At 38.5% G+C, this 14,660-nt stretch overlaps 1 protein-coding gene across 1 annotated transcript in view; it reads right to left on the reverse strand.

The window, feature by feature from the left end:
- Nucleotides 1-777: 777 nt before the first annotated feature.
- Nucleotides 778-14,660, reverse strand: part of LOC136864119 (N-acetylglucosamine-6-sulfatase) — a 140,391-nt gene continuing 126,508 nt past the window's right edge. The window contains exon 10 of the mRNA XM_067140719.2: nt 778-1,273. Within this exon, the coding sequence (XP_066996820.2) occupies nt 1,127-1,273 (147 nt within the window). The 3' untranslated portion in view covers nt 778-1,126. The remainder of the gene's footprint in view (nt 1,274-14,660) is intronic.

A 14,660-nucleotide genomic window follows, 5' to 3' on the forward strand; every position in this document is an offset into this window, starting at 1 on the left:
TTTGTAAGACTGCCAATTATGCTTGCCATCATGTTATCCTTAGCTGCCTTCTTTACTAGATTCAATTTCCTAGTATGTTCCTTCAATTTCTCCTTACTTCCACAGCCATTTCTAACTCTATTTCTTTCCAGTCTGCACCTCCTTCTTACAGTATAATAATAATAATGATGCTTACTAGATCCCTTCAACTACTCCCAGTTGTAAGAAGATTCTGCAGTGCTGGAATTTTACCAGAAAAAGTTTTCTTAATATGCCACTAAATCTACTGACAATATTTCTAAGAGTATTTCAAGTGCTCTTAGATGACAACCAGCTATACTTGGATTATAACCTTGAGAACCTGATGCATGCACCTAACTAATTGCTCTACGGCAGATCAGTCTCCTCCGTCTCTTCTTCTTCTTCTCCTCCTGGCTTTTTCCAACTACTTGGAGTCGGCACTATAAGTGAATTGTGCCCAGTTTTATAGCTGGACGCCAGACTAACTTAAACACCCAGCCCTTTAGCTACAGGAATTGACCAGGAATCAAACCCGGGTCTCTCTAAACTAAAGGTTATTACACTGACCATTCAACCAAGTAGCCAGACTTACAGCTGATCATTCCATTCCAATAACATTATTATTAATATCTAATATTTTAGGGTCTATTTTGTATTCATTAATTATCAGATATTACTGCATAGCATAAGTGTAACACATCACTGAAATAATAATCACTCAGAAGGAGGAGGAAGAGGAGGAGGAGGGAGAGCAGCAATCACATACTTGATCTTTAATGCAAGTTTATTGAAAAATATTACTGGAATAAATGGTAGTAAACATACGTATATAAGCACTACTGCAGTAGTACTAGCCTTGGGTGATTAGGAGCACAATGGCTACAAAGCATATGTCCTGCAAAAGCAAAGGTAGATAGAATTCTTTCTAATCCAAACAGTTTGTATAAAAATTGTCAAAATATGAAACTAATTAATGAAATATTACTATTACTGTGGTGATTACTTGCACAGCTTTATACAGAAAAGAAAAATACATGTACACTAAACATGTACAATAAACATGTACACTACTCTGTAACACAAGGTTTGTAAGGTAGGCAGAGTTCAAACTTTTGAAACCATGTTATCAGCCAATTCTGCATGTTTTTCCATGGCACGTAGACATTTGACTGAGCAATTCATTATATGAGTTAGTACTATTCTCATCAAGCAAGTAAGCTATATTCTGCAGCTGATAAGGATCCATCTCCAGATTATACAATTCCTTAAAATCCTGTGAAGACAGAAATAAAATACTGATTCATAAGATAAAATCATTAACAAATATGATTACTAAATAAATTTGCAGTCATCAATATACAAAGTTACAATAAAAATTAATTTATAAGACTACAGTCCTTTGATTTCTTATTTAAAAAATTCCAATGTTCACCATCATCTTAAGTTGGCACACTATTATTTTATTACATTATTTATTGAACTTGCTGGACATTGTCAAGGCTTAATGTTAATAATCAAAAAGTTATGAGATGTAGCTATATGGAAAAATAATAGCAAATATTGAAATAATAGTGGATATTACACTCTAAATTTTACTCAAAGATTAGAGAATTGCAAGTGATCAGGTTATTAACTAACAATCATTTTCAAGTTCAACATATTAATTCTGTTAATGATTTTATGAAAATTTCTAATCCTACAAATTAATGAAGAGTTGAAGAATCATACTCGTATAGTATTAGAATGATGCAACAAATGCAGATCACTTTGTGATAGTTTTATATAGATGATGTTGAGGAATGCTACAGAAAAAGCAGCAACTGAAAGAAAACAGGAAAAGATCTGCAAACATGAAATCTTATGGAGAGGCAGGAGTAAGTAGTCAAATCAAAACAAAACCAAATAAACACTCAGTGACAAAAGAATCACACATCAAGGAGGAGTTGTTGTTTGGCTACAAAACTCAGCACACAGTTACATCTCAAGCAGACAGTCAAATGATTAGGTGTCAGTTTAAGAGCGAGCACATTATTGGAATGCACTAGGCTTAATGATTGTATCGACCAATCGCCCATCACCTAGGTCTTCCTGACCAGACTCCTAGAGGTTTTGGAACCGATAGATGCGCGAGGACACGCACACATGGCAACGGGCTTAGGATGCCCTGAACTGACCACCAGGAGAGAGGATAATCTGACCCCTGACAAGCACAATCAGATCCAACTGACACGGTGTCCATCATCCAGGCATATGCAGCACCATCATTACAGCCCCTGTCTCTCCCTGAACAATTTGAAGGTTCTTGGCTGAAGGAAATTTAGTCTCACAGCTCCCATTGTGTGTCCTGACCATTGACACCAGCCCACTATCATCTCCATTTACAGTACCATGAGATATAAATTTCAGATTTCCATACTGACAGCTAATCACTATGACAACAATTTATTGTTAAAGCTATCCTCCTAATCAATGCACAATAGCATAATGAAAATTTAAAATTCACATTTGTCATATCTAAACATGTTTCAACCTTGATTGGGTCATCTTCAGTAGAATGTTAAAATTGGCATGTGTTATAGTTAAAATACTCAATGAGTTGCCAATGTTGTCTCTTGATGCTCAAATAGTTAGAAGTCAGTTAACAGAACTGGGCAGTATTTGATGAACATATAATGTTTCATAATTAGGCTAGCTGGCAATAAGGAGTTTTAATAGAAAAAAAGAATAGAAGAAAAGACAGTACAAATGACCTTCAGAAAAGGTGGGAAATCAACACCCAAAGACAACATAACATTACACCAAGCCATTACAAAAGGTACGAAATTACAAATATTTGGGAATAACACTACAGACAACGCGGTGTCCTTTGGTATACATATTCAAGAAAGAACGGCAGCAGTAATCAGAGCCTCATACAGCATCCAAAACATTTAAAACCTATCAATCAGCATGGCGATGAGACTTTTAAAGACGACAGTAGCGCCACTGGTAACATATGGGATTGAGATCGTGTGGGAAAAGCTGAAGATCAGAGACTTGATGAGAACAGAAAGAATAAAAGCAATGATCATGAAGATAACCCTAGTTGGAAAGACAGCGCCATCCCGGATGGTATACGAAATGATGCGGGAGACATATTTCATAGAAGACATACGATCACAATTCTACCTACAATCAACGGAAGCAAGCAGGGCACTAGTAAACATCAGGGAAAGGAAGAAAAGTGAAATTTACCTCGACTTCTACGCCTCACCAGCGATGACGGATGATAGATTGACTAGAGAGTGCAACACACAACGTCACGTGATAACACGACTCTCCATTCATGGGTTTCACCACAAGATATGCGTAAACCAGAAGTTCCGTGAGCCAGACAAAGATTGTAAGTGCACTTTGTGTGGACAGAAGTGTAGTAGATATCACATCATAACATGCACGAAAAGAACCAGGACAATTACAGACTATAGCAAAGAATGAAATGTAAAATTTATTTAATGCTCAAACTTGAGTGTATATTTCTCTATTAAATTAAATAGAAAAACACATGTTGTGGTGATAAAAATTCCTGTAAACAAAAATGCTTAAAATAATTTGATGTAAAGGGGAATGTGATGAGTGTATAGTTCATGTGTTTATAAGTAGTAAAATATGACTAACCTCCCATTGCCCAGTAGAATGATGTATTCAAATGTGTAGTCTAATTCACACTAACCAGGCTTGTTATGATGTTGCAGGTTCGTAGTTTTGAGGGATAGAGAGGGAGGTGGAGATAAGGAGCTGGAAGGGATAGGTAGGGGAACTGAATGCAGAGAAGATGAAGCTATCATTGGTTGAAGGCGGGGCCATATGTCATTGGAAGTAAATTTACAAAGACATGGAACAAAAGCTTCAAATAAAGGATTCAATTTTTTGTTACATTTCATTCATTTTATATTCCGGGTTTATATATTGGTCTATGTGAATATGTATATTTTCCAAGATTTTGAGTATGGGCCTTTCTGTGCTAGATTAACAGTCTTTAAATCTTTTTTGATTGATGTGTAACTGTGATCAGATTCTTTCACATGCATGCTTATGGCTGAGAAGTGGTTATATCTGATGGCATTTAAATGTTCTTGATATCTTGTTACAATATTCCTCCCATGTAAGATGCTTTGCAGGATCGACAATTAATTTTATACACCCCTGAGTTATTATTATTACTATTATTAATATTATTATTATTATTATTATTAATGATCTGTGAATTAACAGTATATTTAAATTGGTATTTCTAGTCCTGTATGCCTTGCCTTTTAAAAATATTAATGACTAGCAAGATACCCGTGCTTCGCTACGGTATTATACTGAAATTTATAATTGAATGCTAATTGTTTTAGATATATAATCCGCCGAAATTCGCGATCTGACTCGTTTTCTGCGAGAATCCGCCAAAATTCGCGATCTGACTCGTTTTCTAATAGATTACGGTATGTTTCCTCACATTTTTCAATCTTTCTTTCCAGCAATCGATTTCGTACTTCCCGGGCTAGGTCCAGATATTCCACCCCGTCAGTTGGGTCCCTAAATCTTTGCCATCTTTTCCTATAAGCGTTTTTAATATGGATCAAATCCTTCAGGAGATCCGGCGTGGTGTCGTCTTAGGTGCCTTGGCGGTACTGAACCCGCGGCCGGACTGCATTCTTAGTCATTACCCGTCCAGGACCATTTTCCAGGGGGGTCCGCACATTTGACAACGGTCCAGAACATTATTATTATTATTATTATTATTATTATTATTATTATTATTAAAAGATGTTCTGAACCCCACAGCAAGGTGCAAGATCGCTACTTGGCGGTAAATTACATCTGCTGCCAGTGTCATTGTTACAATGTGACCAGCACCATCGTCGCGCGTAGGCAAGTGTGCGGGATTTCTGGCGATACCAATGACATACTTCCGTGCATTGTTGACCTTATTATAGAGGTGAACAATTTGACGGTCCATCTCATTCGTATCGTTTATTTCAAATGTGTTTAAATTTTTATTTACATGCCAGGAGGATCTACTGTAATCTAAGAACGTTCTCCGAAGGAAAAGATGGCTGTTGAAAACCAGCCCAGGAAAGATTAAAAATGATCGGTTTATGATCAGAATAAGTACATCGAAACTATATAGCCTGTTTCCAGTCATTCGACAGGGTCAGGAATGGAATGAATACAGCCCCATCTAGCAGCGACAATAGGAATTGTGCCGGCTGCCGAAGCACACCTCTGGGGCAATGATCGTTGAATGACAAATGAAATGAAATATTGGACAGTGTTGCTGGAATGAATGATGAGAGAGAAAATCGAAGTATCCGGAGAAAAACCTATCCCGCCTCCATTTTGTCCAGCACGAATGTCACATGGAGTGACCGGGATTTGAACCACGGAACCCAGCTGCGAGAGGCCGGCGCGCTGCCGCCTGAGCAACGGAGGCTCCTTAAGTACATTATGAACAGTAAAATCAATTGATCTCACCTCCTTTTACACCCCACCGCCGTTAAGTTTATTTACACCCCCCCCCAAAAAAATAGAAGACGTGTTTCTTTATGTTTAAAAGATATTCCAAACACCAATGTTCACATCTGTTACATTCAGTTTTGAGATATAAGTATCCCCATAAAAATAATTCACTTTATTTTCACTTCCTTTCACACTCCCCTCCCCCCCACCCCGTAAGTGAATTTTCCGGCAAAATATACTTGTTTCCTTAATAGTAAAGGATCTTCTAAAGAGTAATTATCACGACTCTAACTTCTTCAGTTTTTGATTTATGTGTCTTCATGAAAGGAATTCAACTCCTTTTCAATCCCGCCCCCCAAACGCGTTTTTCTTTGTTTAAGGAGATTCAAATACCAATTTTCACGTCCGTAACAACTTTAGTTTCTATTAGATGTATGTATTCTCATACAATTAATTCAATTAATTTTTCAATTCTTTCACCCCCCCCACCCCCCCTTCATTGGATTTTCCGAGAATACGTGTTTCTTTACTTTTAAAGCAGATTCCAAAGCAGATTTCACGTCTGTAATATCTTCATTTTTGAGATATCAGTAGCCTAATTAAAAGAATTCAACACCATTTTCAGTCACTTTCACCCCTCCCCTTCCATCCAAGTGGTATTTCCGAAAGCTGAAAATACACGTTTCCTTATTTTTAATAGAGATAAAAATACCATTTTTCACTTCTGTAACATGTTAAGTTTTTGAGATATACTGTAGAAATTCGCTTTTTAAAATTTCACCCCTTTTTATTTCCCCTTACGTGGAGTTTCCGAAAACAAATCACCTATCTTTCTTTACATTTACAGGAGATTCCAAATACCCACTTTTTACGTCTATAACATTTTACGTTTCTCAGATATTCTGTAGATATAGTCTTTCAAAAATTCACCCCAGTTTGTCACTCCTGTTTAACCCCCATTAATTGGATTTTCCAAAAACAAAAACATACGTGTTTCCTTATTTTTTAAGGAGCTCCCATATACAAATTTTCAGTTCCGTAATATTTTCAGTTTCTGAGATATATGTATCCTCATTAAAGGCATTCATCCCATTATTCACCCATTTACACCCCTCCTATTGGGATTTAAAGAAAGCAAAAAATACGTGTTCTTGTATTTTTAAAGAAGATTCTAAATACCATTTTTTTACATCTGTAAACTTTTAAAGTTTTAAGATTTAGACACACTCATTTTAAAAATTCACCCCCCTTTTCACCCTCCATTATTTGGATTTTCCAAAATAAAAAAATACCTGTTTCTTTATTTTTAAAGTAAATCCCAAATACCAATTTTCAGGTCTGTAATATCTTCAGGTTCTGAAATATAAGTAGCCTCATTAAAGGCATTCAACTGCTTTTTCACCCTTTTCCACCCTTCCAATTGGGATTTTCCGAAAACAAAAAAATACGTGTTTCTTTATTTTTAAAGGAGATTCTAAATGCCAATTTTTACATCTTTAAACTTTAAAAGTTTTGAGATATAGATAGACTCATTTTAAAAATTCACCCCCTTTTCACACCCCCCATTAATTGGATTTTCCAAAAAACAAAAAATTTGTATTTCTTTATTTTTAAAGGAGATCCTAAACACCAATTTTCAGGTCTGTAATATCTTCAGTTTCTGAGATATAAGTATCCTCATGAAAGTCATTCAACCACGTTTTCACCCCTTTTCACCCCTCCTATTGGGATTTTCTGAAAACAAAAAAATACGTGTTTCTTCGTTTTTAATGAAGATTCTAAGTACCAATTTTTACATCTGTAAACTTTAAGAGTTTTGTGATATAGATGCACCCATTTTAAAAATTCACCCCCTTTTCACCCTCCCATTAATTGGATTTCCCCCAAACAAAAAAATACGTGTTTCTTTATTTTTAAAAGAGATCAAAAGTACCAATTTTCATGTCTGTAATATCTTCAGTTTCTGAGATATAAGTACCGGTATCCCGATTAAAGGCATTCAACCCCTTTTTTCACCCTTTTGTGCCCCTCCTATTGGGATTGTCTCAAAACAAAAAAATACGTGTTTCCTTATTTTTAAAGAAGATTCTAAATACCAATTTTCACATCTGTAAACTTTTAAAGTTTTGAGATATAGACACACTCATTTTAAAATTTCACCCCCTTAGCGACGGAATATCCAAAAATCCTCTCTTAGCGAGCACCTACATCTTAATATGAATATATCTCCAAAATTTCATTCCTTTATGTCCAGTAGTTTTGGCTCGGCGATGATGAATCAGTCAGTCAGTCAGTCAGTCAGTCAGTCAGTCAGTCAGTCAGTCAGTCAGTCAGTCAGTCAGTCAGTCAGGACAAGCTACTTTATATATATAGATTTGGTAAATATTATTACTATTAAATGTGAAGGAGGCATAATACTTTTTTGCAGTTGAATCCTTGACTAACGTGGTGTAAGGTTTGTTTATAATTTTATTGTGTATTTGGTCTGTAAATTGTTTCTTATAACCGTTACTGTTAGCTATGGCATATAGTCTCAATTTCATCTTTAAAATCCTTGCAAGATAAAGGAATCTTGAAAACCCTGTGTAGCATGCTGTTACGCTTTTTATGGGCTCCTGGATGCATTGAATTTTGCTTAATGGTGTTTCTGGCTTGTGTAGGTTTCCTTAAAATCTTAAAAGATAATTTATTTTATTATTATTATTGTTATTATTAATATTAATAATAATAATAATAATAATAATAATAATAATAATAATAATAATAATAATAATAATAATAATAATAATAATAATAATAATAATAGTGAGATCTAAATAATTTAGTGAGTCCTCCTTTTCAGAATCTTTGGTGAACTTTATATACGGATCTATCCCACTAAAATGGTCGAGTATATTTTCACTGCCAGTAAGTTATTGATCTATAACTGTGAAGATGTCATCCACAAAACATGCCCAATATACAATACCAATGGGGATGCCGAGAATTTTAGTTTCTTCGAGATGGTCCAAATATATGTCCGCCAAGATCGCCCCCATTGGCAGGCCTTCCTGCTGATACATGGTGTTATTAAAATTAAAATAACTATTATCTAAAATAAACTCTAACATACACATAAACTCCTCTATTTCTTCTTTACTAAGTCTGCTGTGCTTATTTAAGTTGTTTTTTATTAGTTTGACTGTGTTCTTAATGGGTATGCTCAGGTACATATTGACTATATCAAAGGAATGAATGGTATAATGGGGTAAAATATTTAAATCTCTAATTCTATCAACCAGTTCTATTGTGTTTTTAAATTAAGTCTTAGCCTGAAAATGGTAATGGGATGTAAGGAATTTACGCACAAACTGAGATAGCTTGTAAGTGGGGCTTCCTCTAAAATTGACTGTAGGTCTGAGCGTTTTAACAGTCACATTATATCTATTTACCTAAGTGTTTTAATCATTACATATGCCAATTTTAACATTCTACTGAAGATGAACCAATCAGGGTCGAAAAATGCTTAGATGTGACAAATGTGAATTTTAAATTTGCATTATGCTATTGTGTATTGATTAGGGGGGTAGCTTTAACAATAAACTGTTGTTAGCTAGTTGCTTTACGTCGCACCGACACAGATAGGTCTTATGGCAACGATGGGACAGGAAAGGGCTAGGAGTGGGAAGGAAGTGGCCATGGCCTTAATTAAGGTACAGCCCCAGCATTTGCCTGGTGTGAAAATGGGAAACCACGGAAAACCATTTTCAGGGCTGCCGACAGTGGGGTTCGAACCTACTATCTCCCGAATACTGGATACTGGCCGCACTTAAGTGACTGCAGCTATCGAGCTCGGTATAAACTGTTGTCATAGTGTCCATTTACAGTGACATTGTGAAAGACAAACCTGGACTGCAACAGACTGGAACTAGTTTCCCTTTAGTGATGAATCCAGGTTATCATTATTATAATGAGCTTCTCAATCCCGCCTTTGCTGTGAGACAACATTATCCTCACTGCTGGTGTGCTGGCCTGGGGGGGCCATAGCATACAACAGTTGGACACTCTTAGAAGTGATATGAGGGACACTGACAGCACACCAATATGTGCATGACATTCTATGGCCACATGTACTGTCCTTCATGGCAGGGTCTTCAAGAGCCATTTTCCACCACGATAATGCTCGGCCACACATGGCAACAGTATCACAAGATGACTCTGTAACATTGCCATACTTCTGTAGGCTGCCCGATTGCCAGCATTTGCCTCATGTGAAAATGGGAAACCACAGAAAACCATCTTCAGGGATGCCAACAGTGGAGTTTGAACCCACTATCTCCTGACTGCAAGTCCACAGCTACGCGCCCCTAACTGCACGACTAACTTGCTCTAAGTTCTAATTCCTGGCTGAGTAACTCGGATGATAGAGCACTAGCCTTCTGATCCCACCTTGGCAGGTTCGATCCTGGCTCCGTTCGGCAGTATTTGAAGGTGCTCAAATACGTCAATCTTGCATTGGTAGATTTACCATCAAGTAAAATAACTCTTACAGGACAAAGTTCTGCCACCTTGGCATCTCAAAAAACCGTAGAAAGTAGTTAGTGGAATGTAAAAGTCAATATTATTATTATTATTATTATTATTATTATTATTATTACAGATGTTCTAATTAAAAGGGTCAATTGCAGTCATCATTTTACCTATCGGCACTTCCTGTCCAATAATAAGCATTCTATTACAAATACTCTGCAGCAATTTTAATAATGTTATTTGCTTTATGTCCCACTGTAACCGTACGTATGTACGATCCCCGAGTTTTTAGGTTAGGAAATTTTCGTGTATAGTTTGTAAGGTTAAAATCATGTAATTTTGTTTATTTACCATGTAAAAACGTAATATTATAAGAAGAATGTATAGTTAGGGAATATTGCATATGTTCATCATTATATTTTGTATAAATTTCCGTTTGGGTAAGAGTCTGTAAATATGGCCTAGCCGTAAGGATTGTGCAACCGGGAAAACTGCGACTATATCGGGAAGGACGGTTGAAGTCAGTTGGACGTGTTGCAACAAGTGGCTTGAAAACACGGGGTACGGCAGGTTGTATCGGTTGAAGAATTGGAGTGAATCAATGTGACATACATGAGTGGACGGTCTATGTCACATCATATACTCGATAGCCAATGCGAGGGCTTTGTTTTGAGCGAGGTTTGGGTTGACAGAGTGACGCGCGAAGAAGTGCCGGTGTGAGCGTTGCTACCAGTAAACTTTTCAGGACGCGATAACCACGTGTAGCAAGCATATATGAGTGGGTACGCGTGTGCGGCGAGTCATTCTGATTCTGATTCTCATTCTGTTTCTGACTCTGATGCTGATACTGTGTTTTTCTCATTTGTACTGGTCTGCGGGAGCGACGTATTTGCGCAGTTTGCTATACGATCTGCTATTGTTCGGAGTATCTGTTGCGGAGTGAACATGGTATAATCTCAACGACTTACCGGCTTTGCAGTGGACTTTCTGAAAAAGAAAGTGTTTGTTTGGAACTTGTCACCCCAGTATGCAGCTTCAGTTGATGGAGAATTTTGCTGTTTGCTTGCCTCCGGACATGTAACGCTTTCTGTCCAGCCAGCAATTGGAAAGAATTCAAGACGTCGACGAAGAAGTGTAAATAAGGTTAGGGATGCTCGTCTTAAAGAAGGTTGCATCCATATGTAGAGAAATAGTCGTCGTACTTTTCTCTACCAGATTAGGATTCACGGTAACAGTGGAGTGCGAAGGGGCTCTTACCTGGAGGTATGTTAAAAGTATAATGATGTTCTATTTTTTTTTAAATTAGTGATTTTAATGATTTGTAATTTGCCTTTATAGACGGCAAACGAGTAAATCTCGTGAAGAGATGATTTTATTGGGTAGTATTGTGTATATTAGCTCTATGTAAACGGCAAGCACTAAGTGGGTTGCATAATGATGTTCTATTTTTATTAGTGATTTTAATGATGTGTAATTTGCCTTTGTGGACGGCAAACGAGTAAATCTCGTGAAGAGATGATTTTATTGGGTAGTATTGTGTATATTAGCTCTATGTAAACAGCAAGCACTAAGTGGGTTGCATAAGTGTTTATTTTGTTGGTGAATGTCACATATTAGTTCTTATTCTGGGAGTAAAGTCATAGAATCAAACCTAAAGTGAGTCTTTAGTCAGTGGAGTGAGGCTGAACCTGGCATGTTACCCAAATTTAATTTCAGGGGTTATATAGCAACAGGTAAGGTTATAAAGTAAGTCTGGAGCCTCGTCAGCCTGATGACCGTCGCCTTGGGAGAGGGAGTGGCTCGTTGCTCTACATAATTAAATATTCCTGCAATTGTTTGGCAGGTGGCGCCCATTATCCTTGTTATTTACACTTATTTGATTCAACGTTTATCTGTTCAGTATTTCAATAGCTTGCGGTAGTTGCACCACTAACTACTATTATGGTTTTCAGAGGTGCCAATGCGCCAGAATTTAGTCCCGCAACAGTTCTTTTCTGTGCTGGTAAATCTACCAATACCCCCTGAGGTTGGGGACACATGTGAAGAGTTTTTTTTTTTTTTTGCTAGGGGCTTTACATAGCACCAACACCATGTGAAGTGTACACCCATGGTATCTCCTGCCTGTCATAAGAGGCGACACAAAAGGGGAGACCAAGCGATGATGGAACCATGAGGATACTTGTGATTAGTACCTCTAAGTGAGGAACAACATGGGTCAGAGTTACTTGCTATTAGTATCATTATGTGAGAAACACCATGGGTCTGGGGACTGCCTATGATTAGTATCATTGTGTAGATTCCACCAAGGCAGGGGAGCGGGTGTGCGGCATTACAGACTGGTGTCCTTGCGGAAGGGGCTGCCGCACACCATGCTGAATTGCATTGGTTCCCCTGTATTCAGAACAGGTCTGTGTTAACTATGAGTAATGCCACTATATGAGGAGCACCATGGATCTGCGTTGTCTGTGAGTAGTGCTTTTATGTGAGGAACACCATGGGTCTGTGTTACCTGTGGGTGGTACCATAATGTGTGATACACTGTGGGTCTACATTGACTATGATTAGTACCACTATGTGAGCAACACCATGAGTATACGTGGCCTGTGATTAGTTCCCACTAAGTGAGGAACACCGTGGGTCTGCATTGCTTGTGAGTAGTGCACTTACGTGAGGAACACCATGGGTTTGTGTTACCTGTGAGTGATGCCACTGTGTGTGACATATCATGGGTCTACATTATCAGTGATTTGTACCACCATGCGAGGAACACCGTGAGTCTACGTTACCTGTGATTAGTATCACTATAGAAGGAACATCATGGTTCCGCCTAACCAGTCATTAGTACAATTATGAGGGACCGGTGACCTAGATTTTGGACATTTGGACAACAAGCATCATCTCAGAATATGAGGCATTGGGAATTGGACCCACTGATTATTTTGGATTCATGGTTATTATTTTTATCATTCATTTTTACGCAAGTGCGATATACAGTTATAACCTGAAAAGAATATTCTCTCGCCCATGGGTAACTAATGCAGATATCAAGCTTGAATTATTATTGTTATTATTATTTTACTATCATGATTATTATTATTATTATTATTATTATTATTATTATTATTTAACGATTACGGTTATTATTATTACTTGTATGTATAGCTATGAAGTGTACACTGACTGAGAAAATGTCAATGGGATAGCGGAGCACTAATGCGCAGGTGTGTTGTCTGTGCACCACGCGCCCCCTGTGCCAACGGCAGTTGTATAGGAGACCTTGTGAGCAGTGGTTATGCATGTGACAGGTGTAACATGGAACGTCGTCGTGAGCTGACACCGTTCGAACGGGGTATGGTGGTCGGTGTTCGAAGGATGGGAAGCGCGATTTTGGAAGTGGTGTGGGAATTCGGCTTCACACGATCAACCGTGTCCAGGGTGTATCGTGAATGGTTGAATGCAGGTGTCACCATCCACAAGAGACGAACGACCAGCCGTCCAGCCACCCTCGATGACCGTGACCGGCGACATCTGAGACGGATTGTCAACAGTGACAGACGGGCAACCGTGCAACAAATCATGGGTCAATTCAACACAGGCCGTGCTAGACACGTCTCCCAGTGGACAATCCGTAGGAACATGGGCTCTATGGGGTATGGGAGCCAGCGCCGCACACGGGTGCCACTGTTAACCCAACGTCATAGGGCACAACGACGCACATTTGTCACCAGTCACCAGGGATGGACACTGGAAAAATGGCATAACGTGATATGGTCGGACGAATCATGATTTCAACTGCACCATGCCGATGGAAGGCACCGTGTATGGCACAGACCACATGAAGCGATGGATCTCGCCTGCCTCGAAGGTGTGGTCCAGGGTGCTGGTGTCTCTGTTATGGTCTGGGGTGCATTTTCCTGGTATGGAATGGGCCCCCTAGTTGTTCTGGAAGAGACTTTGAATGGTAGGCGGTACATCGACCTGCTCGGAGACCATCTCCACCCATTTTTGGCCTTCCAGCGCCCGACGGTTCTGCGGTGTTTCAAGATTATAACGCGCTGCTACATCGCTCACACGTCACCCGGGAATGGTTCCAGGAACATGCAGCGGAGGTCCAACGACTGCCATGGCCACCCAGGAGCCCCGATATGAACCCTATCGAGCATATCTGGGATGTCCTGGAACGCGGGCTCCGTGCCATTAATCCTGCGCCCACGAACAGACCAGCATTGGCGGCCGCTCACAGATTTGGTGTCAGCTGCGTCCAGAGGACTACCAGGGACTTGTCAACTCACTTCCATGGCGTCTCACTGCAGTTTGCAGGGCCAGAGGAGGCCCCACACGCCGTTAGGTGACTATCCCATGACATTTGCTAAGTCAGTGTACATCTATTTGGTATTAGTATTGTTATTATTTACTTAGCTGAATGATCGTATTGTGTGTGAGGTTATGTCATGGAACACGTGTTGTACATAGACATTGATATCAGTTCTGTTAATGTAAATACCTGTAAATTAATATTATAATTTATTTTTACCTGAATATATAAATTATAATCCATAATTGTGAAACACATTGTAACTTCCAGAATGGTATAGGCATAAGAACAATTGAGAATATTCCATCCATTGTAAACTGTGTATTACGCACTATAGAATTTTCACGAA

This window comes from Anabrus simplex, chromosome 2, assembly GCF_040414725.1.
Source record: "Anabrus simplex isolate iqAnaSimp1 chromosome 2, ASM4041472v1, whole genome shotgun sequence".
In the NCBI taxonomy this organism is placed as follows: domain Eukaryota; kingdom Metazoa; phylum Arthropoda; class Insecta; order Orthoptera; family Tettigoniidae; genus Anabrus; species Anabrus simplex.